The sequence below is a fragment of the Calliopsis andreniformis genome, chromosome 2 (genome assembly GCF_051401765.1).
Source record: "Calliopsis andreniformis isolate RMS-2024a chromosome 2, iyCalAndr_principal, whole genome shotgun sequence".
NCBI lineage: Eukaryota > Metazoa > Arthropoda > Insecta > Hymenoptera > Andrenidae > Calliopsis > Calliopsis andreniformis.
Window position 1 is genome coordinate 10,165,360 of NC_135063.1, and position 24,510 is coordinate 10,189,869.

At 40.5% G+C, this 24,510-nt stretch overlaps 1 protein-coding gene across 1 annotated transcript in view; it reads left to right on the forward strand.

The window, feature by feature from the left end:
• Positions 1 to 24,510, forward strand: part of Glurib (Glutamate receptor IB) — a 245,088-nt gene that overhangs the window by 154,120 nt on the left and 66,458 nt on the right. The window contains 2 exon segments of the mRNA XM_076388781.1: positions 15,138 to 15,265; positions 18,292 to 18,421. Of these exon segments, the coding sequence (XP_076244896.1) occupies positions 15,138 to 15,265; positions 18,292 to 18,421 (258 nt within the window).

Below are 24,510 nucleotides of genomic sequence, written 5' to 3' on the forward strand. Positions count from 1 at the left end.
CTATATTATATATTCTCTTCTCATCTATACACACTACAAGAACCAAAAATCCAAATACACATGTATCTCAGAGCCAGACTGATCCAAGTCCATTTTATTACATTCAGTCTTTTAGAGGATCTTTCTGCTTTTTCTTTATTTTATTAGGATAATAGGAATTTAATTAAGTTACTTTATAAGTAAAGGAAATTTAATGGTATAAACTACTTCAAATACTATATAAGGTAATAGGTAATAGCATTTGTTTCTCGGCTGTCCTGAAAAATACCAAAAAAGAGCTTAAGTTACTCTGACTCTAAGACACAGAAATATAATAATCACGAACATCGAAAAATTAGCCGCAAATTACTACCCCATAAAGAAAAATTCCTCCAGACATCCATGGGAGGAAACGATACTCTCGTAATCAGGCCAGGTGGAATATATTGAATAAGAGTCTCAGCTAATCCGGGGTGCACCCAGGAGGGGGTGAAAATAATCGTTCGTTATCAGCGTTAAGGTCAGCGGTACGTGGGAGGGTGGCCGCTAATCAGGCAGCAATATAGAGAGCAGGGCGAGCCAGAGAGAAGGAAAGAAGGTGGCAACGAGAAGAGAACAGAGACAGAGGCAGTATGGGTGGGAAAGGGTACGCGTAAAGGATGAAGACGGGTAGAGCACGCGTGTAATGTAGGGAGGGAGACGGTGTGAGGGGTGCAGATGGAGGGTGTGAGGTGGGTCCTTCCAATAGGATTAACCCTCGTCCCGTTAATCCTTTTATTGGGGCGGCAAATCCTGCGACAGGTCACGAAAGAGGGTGTCTGCTAGACCCGGATTCGCGGCCGAATATCCAGCGCGATGGAGACCAGAACACGAACCCCCAAGTATATCGAAATCGCTACCAGACTCGATGGTCTAACGATTCCGATAACGGCCTTATAAGGGATCTACGTATGTCGAAGGATGGCGAAAATTTCGACTCCTCCACGCCCGTATCGGCCGTCCTCGATCGTCCAGCGATAATTCAAGGGCTTCCCGGATCCTCTCGATTCTATTTCCCTTTGGCCGCGTTCGACGAAAATTCTGGACGGAGGACAAATGCATTTTCTACGATTGCATTCGGGTGAAGTATGCACTTTTCGACGATTGACCTTAACACTTTGCATTGCGATATTGTGCTCCACTCGACGTCGTGTTTTGTTATAGGGGATTGTGTCGAGCTATACTTGACATTTATATTTCTGATATTTTATTTTATAGGTATTTTCGAAATATTCAACGTATGAGCATGAAGGTAATGGATACGCGTATAACGGTTAATATGCAGTAATAACTTGTTCGTAAAATATAGAAACAATATAGGATTCACATGTTCTGTTTTAGAAATATAACATTATTGCTAAAATAGAATACTATATATCTTGTATATAGAATTACATGAGCATAAAATAGTAATAATAACTCTTTATATTTATCTGTAAAGATAATGACATATTGTAGGTAATAAAATCCACTGTTTTCAGAATTGAGAATCTTTCAAAGAAAAATATTAAATTCATTACGAAGTGCAAAGTGTATTAAAGTCTAGTCTGTACAAATCATCAGTTTGCATTCGCCATATTTCATCAAGAAACTCCTACTTCGAAACAAATAAGGATAGCTACAGATTCCTCTACCATCAAGGACCCAGTTCCTGATCACTTAAGAATAAGTAGCAAATTTTTATCAAAGTAATATTCCTCCAAAAACAGAAATGTCTGAAACATCTCCAGAGGAACGCCATCGCGCTAGGAACTAGATCATCACAGACGACGACGAAATCAAAATTTGATTTATCACCGAACGTTAGCTAGCCATCTTCGGCTTCCTATCGGCTCCATCCCCATCTGTCACAATTCGACGAGCCATCGATTACGTGGCACGCGTTCAGCACTCGCGCGACGTTCGAGACAGGTGAAAGGCTTCCGTTATCTGTCTCCTGTAGCCCAGACACTCCGCCGCGGGTAAGGACGCAGCGAATCCGTTTAAACGCCCCGCCGTCGCTCCTTCACCTTGGACGAGTTCCCAAAGGGGGGCCAGCGGAAACGGTCGGAATATGCAGGTAGGCAGAACGATACGACGGACGTGCATTAGCAGCTATCGGAAGCGGAAACGGAAGGTGGCAAGGGTCGGCAGACGCGTGATAAATAGGGAAAGGAAGGATACGCGGTGGAAACGGGTCAACGTACCGTCGTTGAGGGAACGCAGGCCTCTGGATGTATGCGCGAAGATGGAGATAAGCTTGTTGGACCTCGATCAAAAGAGAGGCATTGATTTCCATTTAAATGCGAACCGGTGTTCGGCTCGGCTGCTCTGCGCCCTGGCAGGACATGCTGCCACGATCAAACGACGAATTTTCGCTGCTTTGATGTCGGCTGCTAAGCGATTGATTAAGTTGCACCCTCGCACGACCAGCTTCTTTGAGGCCCGGTGAAGTCACCTGAGGATCTAATGGTCGCAGAAATTCGAGATGGAAGGAAAAAGGGTGTGTAGATGGGGGAAAGGTGGAGAAAAAGAGGGAGTATTAGGAAGGAAGACAAGAGGGCGCTGATATACAGAGTGAGTCTCGCAACTGTATCGCTTGATTTTTCTTTGAATTATTTGTTGCATGGAAAGATGGTTTAAACGAAAGTTGTTTGGTGTTGAGGGTAAGCTTCTTTTTGGTATGCTGGTTTTGATGCTTGTCTTGGTATGTTTGACCAGACAACTGTCGTGTGAAACATTTTCTGAGACAGCAGACAGTTTACAAGAATATTTAGGTGATACAGTTGCTAGACTCGCCGTGTATAAGAGACGAACGTTTGCAAGAATATAAAAAGAGAAGGCTAACTCCAAGAAGCACTAGAAAAGAAACAAAATAGAATGACAAAGCCAAGAAGAACAGAGACTACAATAAATTTGTCATCAGAAGCCTGCAGTTCTTTACGCATTGAATAAAAAGTGGAGAAGTAGGTAAAGAAATTACGTTCTCCAGATAAGAAACTAAAGAATCATCCCCTTTAACCCCACACCAATCACCCTCACGCTCATTTTCACATCACTACTCTCATTCCCCCGACTGTTCCACGCATACCCCACCAACACGATCTCGTTCTTAAAAGAATAAACAGTCAAGTCGCATTAAAAGACAGCAAGAAAAGAGAGTCGTCACATGCCTAACATGAACTCCACCGACAGCCAGCTGTGCTAGCCGCATTGAGGTCGAAAGTAGAACAGGGTAAATGGAAATACAAGAAGGAAAGGCGCGTAGGGGAAACAATGGCGGCTCCTTCAGCTGTAACACGGTCCTCCTACGATCCGCTTCCTTCGTTACGTACGGGAACACCAGCTACAAAGCCGGAACTGCCGCAGGGCTAGCGTCTCGTTCGGTTCGCTCAGAGTCGGCCGCTCTTGCATGTAGGTACGTGCACGATCAAACGCGACAGTCCTCGCACGAGTGAATTTACAAATTCGATCGTGTTCCTGGGATGCTGCAGGAAGCTGAACGCCAGGCTTCCTTCGAGGGTCCAAGGGTGGAGGGGGTCGTGAGGGAAAGAAGGGGGAAGAAAAATCACGAGCCACACATCGATGGCGAGAAAGAGGGACTAATGGCAGAAGGGTGGCTAGGGGTGGGGAAAAAAGGAGCACGATCTGGCTTGGGGGGTTTCGGCCTAACAAATAGAATGGCGCTGGAGAACGGGCGGTTTTATCGGTAACGATAGGATCTCCGAATAACGGCGGACCGTGTCGTTTGTCTGAAGCAAACGACGACACGTGCGATCTTCCCACAGCTACTGTGGTAATTAATCTTTTTGAGATTTCTTCGGTGCTCGGGGTGGCTGCTGTTTATGCGAGCTAGTAATTGTAGCTTTTTAGGGGATTTGGGAGAGTGAGGTTACTGCGTGCCTTTATTGCGGACATGTGTTGTACCCTTGGGAGAAGAGTGTTGGTAACCGAGAATGTCGAATTTTGGTGTAGGGAGGAAATGAAATTTCTATTTGCAGAATTATTTAATTATTTACTGTGCTGCAGTCTGGAACATGTAATACGTAAAATTGATTTAATATACTCAAACTTTTGTATATAGATGTGCATAATGGCTGGGAAGTTTGATCGTTTAAATTTTTTAATTTCAATTTTAAGGTAACACTCTTACTATTTTTGAGAGGCAGAAGGTGATAAAATTATTAGAAATCGAAACGAAAGCTAAGGTCGATATAGGTTTCAAAATCATTATTTTTCCTTCTGCTTTCCTCAAATTCAATCAGCGTACCATCGTTAATGCGTATGTAATTAATGGAAACATGATCCGCGATATCGTGTTTCGTTACATAGTCTCGTAATTAATTCTGTTTTTCAAACTCTACAACAGAATTTCCGATACTCGTGTAAAAAAACATTTCGAGTTGAAGCACCTGTTTAGACAACGCTGATCCCAGTTTCACTGTGATTTTTATCGCAAAAGTGTGTGCTTGACTTTTCCACTGTTCGCAATTCGTAATTTAATTTCATAAATCAAGCCGTGTTACGATCACGTAAAAAATGATTCCATCGAGCACCATCATTTAAAATCCTTCCAAAAGCAACAAACAATCCACAAGATGAATCTTTCCATCCGCAAAAGCAATTTTAATACATTTCACAAATAGGAATAAACAATAGGAATTTTCAAGATATGTTTAAGTAATAACATTGAAAAAAGAGAGTATTTCCTTTAGAGATTTCACTGCCGCCATTGAAGGTTAAAACTTTTTAGATGTTTTCGTTGCTAGGACAAGGGAAATGTCTCCATGCAAAATTTCTACTATCTCGCCAGGCTTTAAACTGTATTTCGCGGAATCTCGGGTTCACGGTGAGTTACTTCCAAAGCTTTTGCAAGCTGGTTCTTCGCGATAAAATTACACGATAAAAGTCTACACTCTAATGCCACAGTTCCACCAGAAATTAGATTTAGTCGCGACAGGGGCACAGAGAACAGAAATCCAAAAACTGTTTCCGCAGCTTCGACTGTGCCGAGGTAAAAGCATTCGAATAGACGCTCCTGTATCGGATTTGGCATCGGGGAAAAAGGAAGGAAGCCAGAAAAAAGAGCACTAGGCTGCTGTTATACGAAGGCAAAAACGGAATATAATGGAAAACGCTAATAAAAATAACAATAATAGGATTAGATCTCTATGACCAGTGTACATTTAATAAAGTGACTCCGCGCAGTGTCTGGAATAGTTATAGGAATTACGTTTCCACAAGCGGGCCATGCTTGGCGTCTGTTAATGGCGCCGCTGCCATTCCAATTACATGATAACGCAACGAAAGCTTGTCGTTTGCTTCGATGTTAATGCTCGCTGACCACAAGCTGTGCAATCGTGACAAAAAGGCGCGATAGCCGTGGTTTTCACAAATGAGAAGGGGTTTAAGTGAAAACTTCTTATTTGCGTTTGAAATTATATGCGGGAAATTTGTTGAATGAAGAAGAATTTAAAACACTAGGAAATGGATCTAGCGTGTGAGAAGAAGTAAAAAAATTGTTACTCTTTCAAATGAGGTTTTGATTAAGATAATAATTGATGCAAATATCACTTTTGCGAGGACACTTACATTTTATGAACCAGCGAGCTTTTGTTACGGAGGACCACTAATTTCAAAGTATTTTTATGATATTCTCCTCGAACATAGAATCTGTCCCATTCCTTGAATAAAAGTATTTACCTATTGTAAGGTGTCTAAGTTAAATAATTTTTCAAATTTATTTATAAAAGGATTGAATTTAAATGAAAGAACTCTTAAATTGAATTAAAGCATTGCAACTGAAGTTCTGATGCAACAATCTAGATCGTCGATATCCTCCTTTACCATTCCACTTCTTATAACAAAGAATCCTTGAAGCATTCCCAGGATCATGAATATTAAAAATCGTCGTGTACAATCGGTGAGAAGTCGTGTCTAACAATAAGCATCTCGATGTCGTATGCTCGATCCTCGAAGCACCCTTGAAGAGAAAATGGAACACAAGATTGCTTGTCTGAGCGTTTTCCCTTTTTGATATATCCAGCTGCCTCCCCCAAGAGATCGCGACGCGCCGCGTCGTGAGATTTTCTACCTCTCTCCGACGCTCTATCTGCACTTTGATCGGAAAAGTTAGCCCCGCGAAAAAAGCGAGATCTCACGGATGACGTGGAAAGTTTCGCCGATTGTGCCGTGTCCCGATCATTTTTAACAAACACGGGGCCAGGAAACCGCCAGGAAAAAAACTATTCGATTCCACGACGACTCGTTGCGATAGCGGCGGAAGGGCAGGATCGGTGGACATCCCTTTTCCGACTTGTTTTATGGACGATCACTCGTCGGGATAAGAAACTGCCTGCGCCTGACAGCTTTCCGATCGCAAAAGGACGAAAACGAAGACGTGGAGCACCTGGTTTACGAAGGAACGTGTTTTTCCACGGGACACTCTTCATCTCATTCGAAAATCTTTCGAACTGTGTACTGGAATGATCCGAGGGCAATAATTTCGGGCTGAATTCTGGTAAAAGTAAAGGAACTACGTTATCATGCATTAAAGTGTTCAAATTTATTAGCACTTACTCAGGTGGATTACGGAGATACTGAAAATATTTGTCATGTTTAAAATTGTAATTTCATCCTTGCTTCTACAAGTGGATTCGAACTTCAATATCTGTTATAAAGTATGAGTTTCTCATTTAGAGAAACTCAGGAAGATATTCTCAGGAAATGATCATAATAGGTACGACAGGATAATGGAATCTAAAGGAAGAAATCTAAAATTATAGTCCATATAATCAACTAGAAATGATCATAAAATAATTTAGGTACATGAATTTTAAAGTATAACTTTTCATTTCAACCTCATAAACAATTTACACTCAGAATAGCACAGTTCTCTGCTCTATATTTTAAATTCGAATAACTTCTGACTCTATCAGATTCAAAACCCTCACAAAAACTCTCTTACACTTGTCACATTGCATTTGTTAAAGCTTCTTTAATTTCTCCCAGTCTTCCTCCCTGAAAAATTCCCCATCTGAAAAACCCTTAGAAAATATATTCAGCAAATCTCCCCTTTTCCCATGCGTCCCCTCGTCTCCCCCTGGACGATTGACGAAAAAGAAGCAAGAGACCGTGAGTTTTCCGCGACGATGAATTCCCCTGAATTTTTGACGCAATACGATTCCGCTCGCGTTCCATCACACTTAGCTGGACATTCCCGGGCCACGAAAAAGATGGGGCAGAAAGAGGAAGAGCTTCACCTTTGCCAGTCTCAGGAGGAAGCTAGCCAGAAGGCAGGAAGGGACCGCCAGGGTCCAGCGACAGAACCGGACGGTCCTCGGAAAATTCCACGACGTTATTACGCGTCTCTCGTCCCACATATCGCGAGCGAAGAATAATGGCCGCTTCCTGCGTCGACTACCAACCCCGTCGAAATGAAAAGTCCGAGGGGTCGCGCGGAAATGAAGCCGTGGCTGGGCTTGATTTTTTTGCGACAATATCCTCCCCGAGATAAATATCGCGAAACGGCAGGGGGACTTTAATCCTTGCTTGATAAAGATGTGGGTTAGCTTTGCGCTCCTGCTCCTCCTGGTCCAGCTAAATCTCTGGCTCTCTCGATGTCACGGAACTCTGGGAAACTTGGGTCCTGGAGAGCAGTTTTATCATTAATTAAATGAGGGAGACTTATGATGCGAGCTTCTGGTCGAAAGAAATACATTATGTATGTAATTTCTTTGAGATCTGGAACTTTTTGAAGGTGTGGAGAGAGTAGTGAGCTATTACAGTAGTCTTCGGTTCTTATTATAATAACTCCATAAGTGAGCTCTCAATTCTTCTTCTAAAATTATTCAACTGGAGATTTGAATAATATACCTAGTCTAAGTGCAGAATCATTACAATGTGAAGATTAGAAAATAGAAATTTGGGTATAATTAGAGCGTGATTGAAAAATCTGGTAAATTCCGCAATTAAATACAGCAGTTAACAATTTCGTGCTCAATTTATTCATGATTTCTTAGACAAGACTCCTCTTCCTTCGTCGCCGTAAAGTTTTCAATGCCAGGGGTAATTTTGAAATCACCCTCCCTGGGGCTCCTTAGGGCCGCCACCTTGCCGCCGCATCTTCAGCGCTCGGAAACCATAATACGCCTTGCGATTACGTTCAGATGATATTCACTTTGAGTCGCGTACATTCCCGTTCATCGGTGAATTCTAGAAATCGCGGCGTAGAGGAACCGAGTAGTAACTTGGTTCAGCTCCGAGATAATCGGTAAATCGGGGAAACTTTCTCTATTGTGCGGCGCAAGTTCGCAGGATACGGCGCGAGGGGTAGGCGGCTAGGTCACGAAACAGCAGCCTGATAATTCTGATAAGGGCGGCGTGTAGATCCTTGTATGCAGCGTGTTGAATCTCCTCAAATATACACGTACACGAACGAGACTTCTGTTAAAGGACAAGTACGAACATGCGTGATAGGACGAGTTAGCAACTTAAATGGCCCGTGAAACGTAGTTGGAATTACTTGTTGTCTAGTTGCTAAATATAACACGGGGAACGTTTCTGGCTAGCTCGTCTCTATACTCGATCGCAAATTAAGATTTCGAACGTCTTCGAAAATTTTCGGAAAGTTCGACCGCATTATGGAGATCGCTCGAAACTTCTCAAGTAACAAATAATTCAGGCCACGATGTTTGAGGCTGCTTGGAGAGTTTTCTTCCTCCACAAACGATAGTGTAGCCTCTCGCGGTGATGGGTTCCACGAGTTACGTTCGAACTTCAGGAACTTTTTAAGAAGGAAAATGGGGACGAGGGAAGAGCACCACTATACAAAACGATGCAAATGGTGGGACAGGTCTAGAATAATCGTTATTACAATTTTAACGCTAATGCTATTACCTCGGGGAAAGAGAAACTAAAATTTCTGTAAGGAAAGTTTCATAAATCTTGAACTCCACTTTCGAGGTGAAAACACTTGTCCCAGTAAATTGCATTGTAAAATTCGAATCTCGTCTTCTGCCAGAACCTAACAAATTTTAACAAGTATTCAAGTTCTTGAACGAAATGTAAACTTGTCTAATAAGTCTAACTTATTTCTCAATTTTCTGTAGAGTGTCAGAATTTTGGGGAATACATACATCTGTCATTCTTTCTTCTTCTGCTACATTATTACAAGATATGAAATTTTAAAAAATTATTATTCTAAAGTAAAAATTATTCTCCATTGTTGGAAAAACTGTTTTATTAATTACACAGTAATTGAAAGAAGAGTTCCTGATTCAATGAGACCAGAATCGTCGATAATTTTCAACATCTTGAACACTTCAGTGCATCGTTCTCATTTGTCGACGTCCTTTAGCTAAAGGTGGCTAGTACCTTAGTGCAAAGGCTGTGCATCCTGCGGTTACCTGGCGGTGGTGGTTGTCATCTGCATCGATGCAACGGCTCCGTGTGCGCGATGGAAACTTCGCCGACATCATTAGTCTGTCCAAGGCCGGCAAGTAACTGCGTTGTGTATAATAACAGACGTTAACTTGTTCGGTTCCCGAAACAATACGTGGAGTCGATAATACCATGGCCATCTGCCGCCCTACCTTATCGTGAGACACCTCTGCATACTTCCCGCAACTTTGAAACACATATCTCGTAGAACGGTGAACAGGTGTTCATCGATTATGGTACCATTATTGCTCGTGTAATCGATTGCTGTGGACCGAAATTGTGGAGAGCTAGAATTTTTTAGAGCTAACATGAAACAAATGTCATGTCTCATGTATTCCAATTACATTAGCCTGTTTTTAATATTGTTTACTTTATAAGAAAGCAAGAAATTCTGCTCCAAGATTTGAAATTCAAAAATTGAATTAAATGAACGGAGAATGAAAATTTGAAAATTTGAATAGGGAATATTTGAATATTTGAAATATTGAAAATTCCAAAAGGAAAACGTTTAGAAATTTGAAAATTTGAAAATTTGAAAATTCGAATTTCTGAGAATCTAGAAAATCTAGTCTGCTAGTTCAAAAATTTGAAAATGCATATTTTCATGGAGTCAGGCAAATACTGTATCATACGCAATATTGTGTATAATTGCTCGTGTTTATATTTATTTCCAGCAGCCCTTATTATTCAATCAGGAATTACTTTAGGATAAATTACTGGCGATCGAAGTCTGGATACGCTGGCGCAAGTGGAAAGAAGTACAGAAACTTCTCCGCTGCTTCCTCCGTCTCGCACGAATCAGAGACGTGCACGGAATCGCGAACCGCGGTCGTCGATACTTCCTCCAACGCGGCTCATGTTTTTCAGAAAGGGTACATATGTAAACCCGATAATGGGTCGGCCATTTGCCACTGGCTCGATCGTGCATCCTTCCCGCGTACTTGACGCAGCCCGTCTGCACTGTATGCAACACGCGGCATCGCATATCGATTAGAATGCTCCCGTGGCGAAGGAACCGCGTACACGCGACAACCTGGGACGCGTCTGCAAAGCTAATAACGCGAACTCCTCGATTGAGGGGGCGGCAGAGAGGGTGGCCTGTAAAGTGGTGTAACGAAAGGTAGAAAAGGAACTACAGGAGAGGGCGAACCGAATTGAGTTTACTAGAAGAGATAGGAACGCTCTGTTCTCGGAAATTCTAAGGTATATGCTTGAAAAGTATTAGCTAATGGATAGATGAAAGTAGGAAAGCTCAGAATTTATTTCGGTACTCCTTGTATACTGTTGTCTTTAACCTTTGCTCACTGTTCGGTCTAATTTCTGAGGAAATCTAATTCCATTTTTAATGAGTACTTTTCTGATACGAATTCTAGTTTCGTAAAAGTCACTGACTTTTAATAATAGGATACAAGGTATACACTCTCTTGCAATTCTTTATAGGATTAGGAACGAACTAGTTTGAACAGTAAGTGATAATTATTTAGTCAGTGCACCTGGATACAAATTGCAGCATACATAATTATCCACACTAATGATGAAAAATATATAAAGACACGAATGACCACAAAAGCTGCTTTGCCAATGGAATAAACTCTCGATCAGAGTACTCTTTAATATTTCCAATCTAGAACCTTAATCAGAAATGTCGTACAGTATATTTGTCCTTCTCAAAAGCCGCGGCTGAAGTGACACAAAAACAGTATCCCGCTGCAGGATTCTCGATGCTGGTCCAGCTGTCGGCGTGGGTGGAGGATTGCAAGGAAACATGGCGAATTTGAGAGAGGCCAGGGGGCCCCGTGGAATTAATAATGATGAAAGAGCGAAGGGACAGAGTCGGAGCATGCTGCGACCGTATACGTCACGATGCCCCATTATGCTTATGAATATAAATGTACCCTTGGGGGTGGCTGCAATAAATGCTGGCCACAGCGGCGCGGGATCTCTGAATTCTGCTAGAAACGGCGGCGAGTACACGACGAAAATAAAAGGCTTCGCTACGCCGTCGGCCAGTTTTTCTTTCTCTCTATCCACAGCGCCAACCGTTCGCCAGCTCTGTTCTTTCGCTTTTCTCTCGCGCCGCGGCACGCTGGCATAAAAGAATAATTAAAATAAAGTAGGCTCCGTGTAATTCTGCCGAAATTATACGCACGCTACAATAATGGTAACAACGAAAATGGTTAATAAGCGAGCGCGCCCCCTGAACCCACTCGTCCGGCTAATTGCATTTTCTAAAAAATATTATTGTCTGAGTGACCGTGGTAATGACGAGTGAAGCGTGTCAGAAATGCGTGTTCAAAACTTGGAAGCTTATTGTGTTTAGCGTACTCCGGCGTAAAATGCAGTAATTAAAATTTGGCGGGAAACTAAGAGTACATTCATACACTAAATTCAGTCCTCGTTAAGATAAAAACTCTATTAAATCATAAAAAGCGTTCCGAGTTTTTCTTCCATAGGTGTATGTTCCCGCACTGTTGGTTCTCAATAGTTAGGTGTGTGATTTAATTTAACGTGACTTTAGCTCGAAAGGACACCAAATTTTAGATAAACATCTCACATACGAAATAGAATATTATACACATTTTGCACTATATTTATGCAAGATTCTCTATCGACAAAATCATTAGATACTATACTTCATAAAACATCAATATAATTAGTTCACAGTCAATGAGAACCTATAAACATGAAATATTACCAGAGATTAAGAAGTAATGACAATAATACTCTCTTCATAAATTTCATATGATTCGTCTTCGTCCTTAATTTAAGTAGAATACCCTCAAAATTTGTTCATCCATTTCTGAAACACCCTGTAGAAACTATAATGAAAACAACGCGTATTGGAAAGTTCGTCGATCATCAACACGTTTGATCAGTTTTACAGATTCTCCGATTTTTTCATTCTCTTAAATTCGCTTTCCCGTTCTACGTACGCCCTGGAATTCGTTTAATGTTGCTGGAACGAGGTATTGGAATGTTTGGGATTTATAGAATGGCCCGGTTTGAACCTCATGAATTATGCAAGCATGAAAACGGGTTCCCGAACGCGGTAATGAGAGACGAGCCAGAGGTTTTCTTCTTCGAAAACACTGGTCGACGAACTTCCGTGCTTTCTTTCAGCGAACTCCGATATGCTTCTTCCACCTCGGGAGTTGGACTCTTTGCAGAGTTGCGAAAGTAGGAGCTTTTCCAAACTTGAAGGCGTTGATTCGGCTCCCTGATAGGAGAATGTTTCAAAATGTGGTAGAGGAAAGAATACTTGAGCCACATTCTACTTTAACTGTCGCTGTAAATTCCTGCACTGATATCACTATCCATTATGTTAACTAAAATAGGCTGAAAAAGAGTTCAAGCGCTCCACAGCAAACCTACTAATAAGAAACCTACCTACAGGGTGATCAGTTTAACTGGAAGCCCTCTAATGACTACTGACAGCACTTACAACGCTAACAGCATTTACAGTAAATGCTGCCAACACAGAGGGTTCCCAGTTAAACTGATCACCCTGTATATTCATCTAGGAGCAAGAACCAGGCTCTTATTTCCATCGTATAAAATAATAATAAAATCCATCAAGCCAGACTGATCACCGTGGATCATCGATCTTCTCTTCTTTTCGCGATTCACTCGCGGCACGCGTTTCTTGCGCCTCCCTTTTTCGACCGACCCCCTCGTCCTCTTCCACCCCGTGTCCACGTACACAGACTGGCCCGGTTCCAAACGTTTGAATCGTAGCTCCCTCCGATATCATATCTCATTCCGCGCCCTCTCCTTTTCGCTTTCCACTCCCCCGATTCGAAACTTTTCTATCCGTTTTATCGCGAGCCCCGTATCGCCATTTGGCGCAGGTGTATCGATCTCACGTTGCACGAGTTCACGCCGCCCCCGCCAAGTGTTCCGAATTATCGGAACGTTTACGAGCCGTGCTTAGCCAGTTCATGGCTCGAATTTGCCCCCTGTTTCCGGTCGTTTCGCTTCCGGGCCGTTTCATCTTGCTCCCTGTTCGACGCGTGCCACCGTTCAGCGACGATAACTTCTGCATTAAAGAATGATTAATTTTAATTGATTTTCATCGCGGGAATATTAAGAGGAGATTCGGAGAGATTCGCGGGAAATAGAAAAAGGTTGCGGAATGGCTTCTGTTTGGTCAGAAGGAGAGGAGGAATTAATTATTTAGAGTGTGAGTTTAGCACTTCGCAAGTATGTGTCTCTAGAGGTTGCATAAATTATTTTAGCAGCGGGTAGTTTTAAGAGAAGTATGTCTGACGTTATCTTCCCGGTGATAGTGCACGTATTCTGAAAATTTAAGCGTCAGATATCTCGGATAGAAGTTAAAGTGTACGTGGATTGTAAAGAAGCGTATATTAAGTAGAATAAGTAAATACTGTATCAGACAGTGGGTCGTGAATACCTAAAAAGTTGATCTGTTAAAGAAACTTATCTACTAATGTAAAATATTCTCTAAATTAAAAATTTTTAATGATAGTATTAATATAGTTAAACAGGTGCTTTCAGTAAATAACGTTAAAGTGAAAAATAAGCATTCATGCTCTTTAACTGCATACACTTGAATAAGAAAAAGCCAGCCCATATTAGCCATGAATATTACCACTAAGGAGTTATGAGACTCTGTTGCCACCCCCTACGCTCGAGCTTTCTCATTGTGAACATTCATTATGCATAAGGCGTCCGTGTGAATACGCAAGCAAAAGTATAGGGGTAATAGGACGCCCGACAAAATTCCCTCTGTATTGTCCTTCAGATGATAATGAAAAACAACGTTATTGGACCTGTGCTTTGACACCTCTGAATGGATATTACACCTTGTGAAGGCGGGAGACGGACATACGTGGCTGCGAATGAAATTACGCGCGAAATTTCGTCGTGGTTCGCTGGATTTTGTCCCTGATTTTCACGAAATTCCCTTCGTTCATTCCCCTATCGACGCCAATATATCCACCAAATGAAACATCTATGTACGTATCGAAATTTCATTTGGATGATCGAAATCACATATTGGGGCGGCAATATTAATGAGACGTGCTAATTTAAGAAGTGAAAGAAAGAAAAGAAGTGGCTAATTTAAAATAACATAAATTATGTATTTGAAAAACTTGATTTAGGATTCTATTGAAGTCTATGAGACAGAATTTAATAAATTATGCGTCTGATAAGAGGAGACTGAATAAAAGGAATTTTTCTCTTAAATAAATGAGAACAGAATAATATCAAGGTCCATTATACAGAACTAAAATTAAAAAGTTGGAACTCCATTGTCTCTAAAAAGGAAATATGTGCTTTATATCATTCTACCTTAAGATCAAACATTTATAGGTCGTACACTCAAATATGAAATGTCTAAAAACATTGGAATCATTTTATCATTCTTTAGGTTTCCTCTAAAAAAAACAACAATTGGTATTAATATTTACAGTATCAAAATAAGTAACAGTTGAAAGTAATATTGAAATAAGGAAGGGAAAAAATAATTAACTCAAGACGTAAATCTATTATTTTTCTTTACTTTGATAATTGTTTATTCTTGCGGCGTGCTCTAAGTTACAGAAGAAGTTATAATGTCTTTATATTACACGTAAAAAGTGTTCGTAAAATCGTATAAAGAATGCGCGCACAATATCAGTCAGAAGTATTGTTCCGAGGAAGTGCATTTAAAGATTCGCGTGGTTTATCTGTTGCAGTCTGCAGTCAATTCAGCAGAGGGGTGTTTTCCATGCTGGGCGCCGTGAGTCCGGATTCGTTCGACACCCTCCATTCTTACAGCAACACGTTCCAGATGCCTTTCGTGACGCCCTGGTTTCCCGAGAAGGTAAATAGCACGCTCACCCGAGCGCATAAGTAAAATCTCATAATCTCTTCAGAGGAAAAATAACGTCTATTTTTACTGTAATCCCTCTACATCCCCTGTTTTCACTTATCGGCCTTTGAGGATTATTTTTACCGCGGTTTTAATCACTGTCTACCCTGTATCAAAGTAAGACATCAGTGAAAACAAGTTTTATTAAACATATTTGTATAGCTCTGTTCTTATTGTATATTCTTAGATTATTTTCTCTGACTTTAGTCGACTGATAAATCATCAATTTCAGTTTGGTTGTTACTATACATGCACCAAAATTACTATTTTAAATAACACTATTAGGTTATTTAATACATGGATCTCTCAACAGTGACAAAACTCCAAACTCTGTTGTTGTATAATTTTATTAGTATGGAAAGAATTTTATTGTACCAACACTGAACGACAGTATTATCTAACAGCATCCAAGGCCTTCCTTCAACAAAAGTGTGAAAAGAAAAAGCACATCACTTATGACATGATGTAATACATTTAACATTCTCGCACTTGCACAGTGCTGTCACCATTCCAATAGAATTCTTCTTAGCATAACTCTCAACCAAACAAACTAATATCAATCACAGCTAATTCAAATACTCCAAGCGCTACTAATCACCCTATTTATATTCTCTCATTTATCTAACACCAGAATGCATACTCTATGAAACTATTCAAAGTAGTTTACCAGAAATCCAGTCATTTATCAAGTCGTTTCTCAAGGAAATCACATCTGCTTCTAATTCTACGCCGTCAGGTTCGAAGAACTGCTCATATCCACGAAATTAACCTCCATACCAGCGACCAGTCAAACCAGTTTTCCTTTCGTTCTCGTTCCCTTCGTCGCCTTCCTGCGGAGCCGTGCACGCGGGGGGACCCGTTCCAAAATCGATAGCCTCGCGGACGTTGCGTTGATAATTAGCGCGGGCGGCAGTTGACCGCCACCCCCTCGACCCAGCCCACCCATAAATACATAAATATGTATGGGGTGTATACAAACATATTACAATTTGAATCTCGAAATGAATCGGACCGCGGCGAAAATTTATTCGCCGCGTCGAATTGCTACGGTCGCGTATTTATCGGGCCGCGGGTACCACTTGCAAAACTGATATCGTACGTCCATATTGGATGAATGGCGCCCCCGTATATTCCGAGCGTTGTAAGCGTGCGTTTTTATGCGCCACGTTGCGTGGAACACCGAAGCACGTGTAGGTGAACGCGTAACGAACGCTCGCGTCGTTTAAATGCTAATCGCGTGGTAATGCTGATTCGAAGCCTCCCTTTTTTTTTTCAACCCCCGCTCAATTGCTGCTCGTCGGGGAGGGGCACGGCCATTTATAAAGGGGAAATCTTTTTCAATTTCCGCGAAACCTCCACCGTTACGACGTTATCTTTTTTTTCCCCCTCTCCATCCTGCTCTTGGCTTGGTCGTAAAGCGTGACGTTATTGTTCCCTTGGTATTATATCTTCCGTGTAAGACCGTGGACTCGGGGATTCGTTTCGCGGGGGAGACGTTGGTAAACTGAACTGCTAATAAATTTCAACGACCAGGGAGTACAGGATGGATGCGAATTTGAAGGAAGTAGATTGGAAAATCGGGGATTTTTGCTGAAAGAGTAAAGGCTTGGCTATTTGAATTAACCAGTGTATGGGAGATGCAGAGCTTAGTTGGGTAGAAGCACTTGTATCACTTGTTACTGGGTCGTGCGGGTTTTTCGGGATAATTAGGAGTCGTGATTCGTATGAAATTGTGAAACTTTAATTTTGGAGCTTAATTTATGATAAGAAAAGTCTCGTAGCTGAGTAATTACCTAAATCCCTGCTCTTTACACTGCGACTGTCGTAGTATCTATACTTTGTAAAAGACTAATTTTTTACTGTATATATTTACAAGTATTCCTGACGAGAGTCATATAAAGGAAGAGGAGCACCATAAAGTAGTATAAAATGACCTGAAAACAGCTTCGCTGGAAATTAGAAACTCTGAGCATGTACTGCAGAGCTACTAACGAATACTACGTAGCATAAAGTACTGAAATTCAAAAATGAAACTCGTTAAAAATAAAAGTCCATTAAAAAAGGAAACAAGAACGTCCAAAGCGTGCGAAGTGAGGAACCCGCAGTGGCAGTTATTCGTGTTGCTTACAGATCCCCGCCTGTCGCAACATGAAACTCAGAAAAAGTCATCGAGATTCTTAAATAATAAACCAGGTCTGTACTCTCGAGCGAAACGGTAATTCGCTCAGATTGCTGTGTCATTTCGAGCTATCTAGGAGGACACTTGATGAAACGTACCAATATCGGGCATATCGTGAGGTGCTTCCGAATGGGTCATCATTTTGCTAGTATCATAAATATTTACGATTACATTTCCCCGGGTAGCGTTTCGCGAAATCGTCGAGCATAGAACGAAGCAGCTTAATATTTGCTTATTGCACATTGTGAAACGAATCATCAGAATGATCAAAGTAAACCTTAAACCTCTAGCTTCTCTGAGCTTGCATGTGTAGAGTGGTTCTAACGCAAGTGAAATACACTTGTTTCAGATAGCAATGAATTATTAATAAATGAAATGAAACTTTGATACTCCACTTAAAGCAGCAACATTATCATTAAATCAATATTTTTAATTTAATACTATCTACAATCATGCCCAGTTTTCAAAATCTCAAGTTAAAATATATGATAAAATCTATCAAGGATTCTTCATTCTACTACCCTTCTTTTTCTATTCACCTTCACTAGAAGCTTCTCTGAGTATCAAATTCAATCGCATAAACTATTAATACCTATTAAAAGCAATGTAAAGGAAACTCCTACCCATAACTGGTTAAAATACCAAATAAAACAGTAAGAAAGGAGAAAGATTGGGTACCTCTAAAGAATATTTCCTCCTTAAAAAGTTGTTCTTCCATTAGCTCCCTTGCCTGAAAATATTTCAACTTATGTGTAAGAGACTCTCCACATATATACACGTTTGCACATGTTATGTCCAGGTTCTAACACCGTCCTCCGGGCTCCTGGATTTCGCCATAAGCATGCGTCCGGATTATCATCGCGCCATCATCGACACGGTGCGATACTACGGCTGGAAGAAAATCATCTACCTCTACGACTCCCACGACGGTAAGTCCCTCTGCTCGGTGGCTTCCTCATGCATTTCTCATTTTACAGCGCAGCCTTGTAGGCTGCACCACGCTGCAGCCTTCTTCCAGCTCATCCTCCTCCCTCCCCCGCGCCGTGCGCGGCGCTACTATTTTTATTACGTCTGCTAAGGATCCACCCTTGGTCCCTGGTGGCCAACCCTCTTGCTCGATACCGTGGAAAATCGGTAGATCCTGTTTCCCCGCGGCGGAGACCGTATCCGTCGAAATTGTAATCGTGGAATGGTAATGGGCAAGGAAGGAAGTTTCATTTTTGCTTTGTATTATTCAGTTGCTCCTGGAAACGCGGAATCAGAATTTCAGGAGCGTTATTTGTTGAGTAGACCTTCCCCCTTGGATTTCTCGAAAATATTCAAAGTTGAGGATTTGGAAAGTAGGGAGTGCCTGCGAGTTGAATGTTTAGGGGACAGATTCAGGAAAATAATGGGTTCTGATAGACAGAATACTGAGAATTATCTGGCTCTTTTACCTTCACATTTATGTGTCGGAAATGATACGATGTAGAACTGCAAACGCATGAATAAGAAATGCATTTGCATTGTTAGGCACAATTACTGGTTTTAATTGGAAACCGTCGCGGTCTACTAATTCGTAAAAATAGTATTTTTCACCCTCTGGTATGATTAAATATGCGAACAAAAATGTGGGCGACATTGAACCTCGAAGGTTGTGTTACAAATACGTCAAATGGAATTTAGTATCTCTAAGAAACATGCACTATGTATATTTAGCATGCATAGGGAAGTAGGCATGACATTGAGGTGTTTAATTATTCCAAGGATATTAATCCTCAATATACAGAATCCTTAGTGTAAATGTGATAATTGCGCGCTGTTTATATCAAGTAGGCAATTATGTATTCTTCCCTCGTAAAACATCTATATAATATCAGATAGGTATTTATGGAAATCAACTAAATGAACCTGACAGCACATTAATGGATACAGGGAAGTATTTTACGTAATATAAATGTTTCGTATGACCTACCGAGTAATAAGTAGCTAATGGAACATTTTTAAATCATTACTTTGTAAAAACCAAGATATTCACATAATTAAATGAGAATATTGTTCATAATTAGCTACAATAGTTTCTCAAGCACTTATACAACGGAGACCAATTGCATAACCAAATGAAAATCGATTACCCTTGAGATACCCATAATTACTGTTGAACTTATGTTTAAATGGGAAATAATGGACAGCTACTCTATTAGTAACATATCTACTCCATCGTTAAATGCAATTTATTTAAGCGTTAATAACATGCCACTAAAGTGGCAGTTCAAACAACCATTACGTAAGACAGACAATGCAAAAATGTTCAACAAAATTTTTGCAAGAGCACATAGTCTGATCATTCAATATCAACGTCAACTGGCTATAATCTCATCGATCATCCTATCAAAAAATTATCAAGTGTAAGGAACACACTCTTGAGTTCAAATTCTAGTTTCATAAATTGGATTTACATTATTAATGAAGAATCATTCTAAGAAGTAGTCAAAATACTAGAAAGTTATGCAGCAAGAACTGTATACAGTGAAACAGCTTGGAATGTGTTTTTCATAGCCAGAATAGAATACAACATAAAAGACCTTATATGTACGTCACAGCATCAAGTTGCAACCGCAAGTTTCCTCGAACCGCTCCAACATGTATAAAATTGAATCCCACAACGACGCAGATTAGTCGTCGAAGATAGAAGGAAATAATTTGGCGTCGAAGGTCAGGCCAGTTGGACCTCAACAAGGCCAGTTTTTCCTCTTACTTTCGCCATTTGCGTAAGCCCCTCGTTCTTTGAAGAACTTATATCGCGAGTTTGCTGAAACACGGCTGCAATTCGTCCGACGATCGGCCGTGTCTGACAGTTTTATCGCATTTAGCACCTCGTCAGAAGTGCGGATTCACGGAGTTCTTCGAGTTTCTGTCAGCAGAAGAAGTTACGAAACGATACAGCAGCAGACGTTTCGCAGCGTGTTTTTCATAGATAAACGCCACAATGGCATGGCATTTATCATTCCCGAAGTTTAATTAAATTCAAAGAGATTTCTTCTCTTTTTCTCGCAGAAATACTAGCCACATTACTGTGGCTGCTCAGAGGAAAATCTACAGACAATGATACCGGTTCTCTACGTTGTTTGCGCTAGTTCATTGATTGATCATTTCTTACTTCTTAAATGAAACTTAAGTAAATAATTAATTATCTGTTTAAATAAGTCCAGTATTTCACATCCCTCTACAGTAGCTTGTAATAAACATAAATTTAAAGAATCCTTAAAATTTCCAATGATAATCTCTTCAAATATTCACAATTTCTAACATGAAAAGCTTGACGTAACGAGAAACGTAAACTGTCGGCCAAAAGCTTTCACAAAAGTCCCCGACATGTGCCGTTCCAGAAAAGTAATCAACGAGAATCTCCTCTAATCTGGCCGAGCAATCGAAACATTAGCTCCCAAAAGGGGCGAGAATTTAATTACTTAATGAAGCTCGCGGGATGTTCGTTTGGTCGAAGCGATTAATCACCCGCTGCCCACTGGCTATCCCGTGCCTTCCTGGTCCCCGTTTGATTATAACTTGGTCACGTGTTCGACGAAGCTATTTAGGATTCACGGTGCCCGATTGCTCTTCTTCGACCAGCGAACTCGTATAAGAACGGGCATCCAACGGACGGACGGAGTTTAATTACCGAATGCAAATGCAAATATACTTTAGGGACCGAACAGTGGTCGTCTTCGTGCACCGTGCGCCATTCTGTCCTCGAGCCAACCCCGTAGACCGCCCTTTGCCCTCGATTCTGCCCTGTATAACGCTACACGACGCGGTCTACCTCGATTAGTGGCGAAATGGCGAGGCGAAGGGCCGAGGGCGGAAGCAGACGCGGATCACGCAGATTTAGCTCGCCGCGTCGCTCGTTCGTACGCTTCGCACACTGTCTTCGCGACAATACTTCTCTGTCGTTGAGATATCGAGCTGGGATTACGGCAGTCAAGACGGAGGAGACGTGAAGCGAAAAGGACGTTTGGAAATTGGATAGAAAGCCTTTAGTTTTATCCTTGCTTGATTAATGAAGAGTCTTTAATGTCTCGGGCGTGCAAAGTGTTCTGAAATGTGTAACTAACTGGAGTTAGAATTTGAAGATTTAATGGAGAGGATATCAAGCGATATTCTACTTTTTATTCGCATCTTATAGGATATTATACTTCACTAACAATGTATAAAACAAGGATAATCCACTTAATATTGCATTCTTAGTGGTTCGATTCATGAATCTTATCACTGTGTAAGTATGACAGAAATAATTCATATAAATGAATTCATTAAATACTAATCGCAAGTCTAAACGATTATAAATTTTCTATCAGCAGCTGCGAGCCATGCAGCATAACTATTCGTAAAAATCTCAGAGATTAATATCTAACAATAGCTCCATCGGTGGTCTGCAACCACGTCCTTGAACGCCTCTTTCTAATCACAGCCGTTTCGATTAGACTGATTCGCCAACAGTTTGCGCGAAGCGCAAATTACCAGGTGCGTTTAATCAAACAGGCTAGTGGGAATGCTTAACAAGGTCTGCCAACGAGAGCTCACGCGTCAAGAGAGCTGCATTCCGGTTCGGTTGGTTTCCCTCTGGCGTCGCAAATTTTGGTTTTCTTATTCGACAACTATCGCGGGGCTTCACCATCCAGTACGTGTTTATTTTATAACGACCCGCTGAATCCGTGCCCCTCTCAAGGTCCTGTTATCCCAAGGCATTCACGATGTTAATTCAAGGTGAACAACCCGAGGTTCACGTCTTTGAACTTGACTTGCAGTTTTGCAATTGCAGATCTTCGGTCGAAATACGATTCTCGCGTGTTGAACAGCGTGTGATTTACGAAAGACTTGTTCCACCGTGGCTGGAGTGGCAGGAGTCGGTTGCTCAAGGTTACTGAAAACGAGTCACTGACCTATCTGTTACACTCTTCGGCTCACTATAGGACTACGTCTGGCTAGAGTCTAAACTCTATTCGAAGTGGAAAGCGACTAATTGTCATTGAAATGAACCTAGGTAAAATGGCATTACATTGTAAATGTATGGAAAGTGGAACAGCTACTTATCCGAGGTAATAATCCTTGAAGAAATACCGCGAGTTGTAATTAAACGTGAAGTAATGTTTAATTGTTACGTAGTCTGTTCAGTGTGAAGCATATTTGATTCTATTAGGTAATGCGGTGTTTAAAATGAACGATGGGTATGAGATACTTATTTTTGACTTCCAGGATTTAGTTATATCTATACAAAGAATAATAGCTTATATAATGAGAAGTAGAAACTAAATATTTCCAGATTGCGTGTTACCTTCTGCGAACTACAGATGTTAAAAAAAATGAAATACTGAAATTGAAAGACTTAGTTTTATTTTTTAGCTACCCATGGGCTCACGCGAACAATTGACAATCGCAGGTGGAATCGTAATAAATTAAAAATCGACTCGCGAATTTATCTCTCCATGAAGTGAATCGAAAAATAAAGTTCCTAGGAATCGCTGGCCAATATTTGGAACTTGTCGTAAACGTATAACAAAAATCTCCTGAAATCAATCGACAAGAGTAAAATACGTTGCAACGACTCTCGTGCACAGTGGACGTGGCTTTCATTTTATACGCTTGCGAAATCGCTCGAATGTTCAACATTTAATAACTTTCGTTTGAATGGAAGTTGTAGTTTAAAAACGTGCGGACGTTTTTAATAAAAATATCATTGAACGTGCTCATGTCCAGCAACTTTTTACGGCACTCCTATGTCCACCAATTTTTACGCTTCTCTTTAACGTGAATTGCTAGGAAATATTGCCAACATTGTAATACTGTAGTAGTAAGTAAAAATTCATGGGGAATAAATATTCTACGAATATAGAGAGTTACTTGTTTGCACACGCTATAGACCGTAATTATCAGCATGAATAAAATTGAAAGTGTTTTAGAACTGCTTGAATTTCAACTTGCAGACAGAAAACTCTTTTCCATTGCTACTATTTTTTAGCGAAATATTTTCATTTTATTTCGTCATTACTGTAAAGTTTTACATCGAAATTTATTATTTAAAATTTCAAAGAGTCTTTACGCGTAGCAGTTCTGCTTAACAGTTCGATCAACTAAATAAATAAACACTCCATAGATACCTACAAACTTTCACGATATTATTTTTAAACATATTAGTCAACATTTCCTTCATTAAGTTCAAAAATATCATCCACCTCATTAAAACTTCCCTCTTTAGAAACACCTCAAAATCCGCCAGAATTAATCAGCAACCGCAAATACTTGTTTGGTATCCCAAACTCATGAAATAAATATCATGAGTCGTCCACAAATTCTACCATTTCCTCGAAGGGAGGAATTTCCCAGCGATTTTCACGTGGCCGACCGGTTCTCCCATTACTTGCAATTAAAACCTCTCTGGAAATAAAGAAGGCATGGCAGATTCGACAGCAGTCGTCTCGACAAAGTCTGCATTAACGAAGAAAATCCTCCAAACCACAGTATAAGGTACTTTCTCGTTATAGACTCGTTAATATTTCCCTTAGTTTCCGTAATTGATGTCTAGTTCTAATGTATAGCATAAATATTATACTTTACCATATTAGAAACATTATTGTTGATATACTATATTATAAAGTGTAATAAATTACTATACTATGCTATGCTATGTTTTGCTATGCTATGGTATACTATACTATAATACAAATATTACACGATATACAGAGTATCTAGTCTGAAGCAAGCCATCTATATATCTTCTCCATTTCTAATAACACAAAAATCTACAAAACTCCAAAAAAACCATTTTACATAAAAGATGGTACTTGCATGATATTCCTTCTTCAAAGCCATTCAAATTATGCAATAAAAAATTTTCATGCTATTAAATACAGAAGCAATGTGTAGGTGATCTGCTTCAGCTTGGACACCCTATAAATACAGTAAAAATAAATCTATACAAATATATATTTGACAGTATACTACATAGTATAAATGCTCCTCGCCATCACCTGTGCTTCACTAA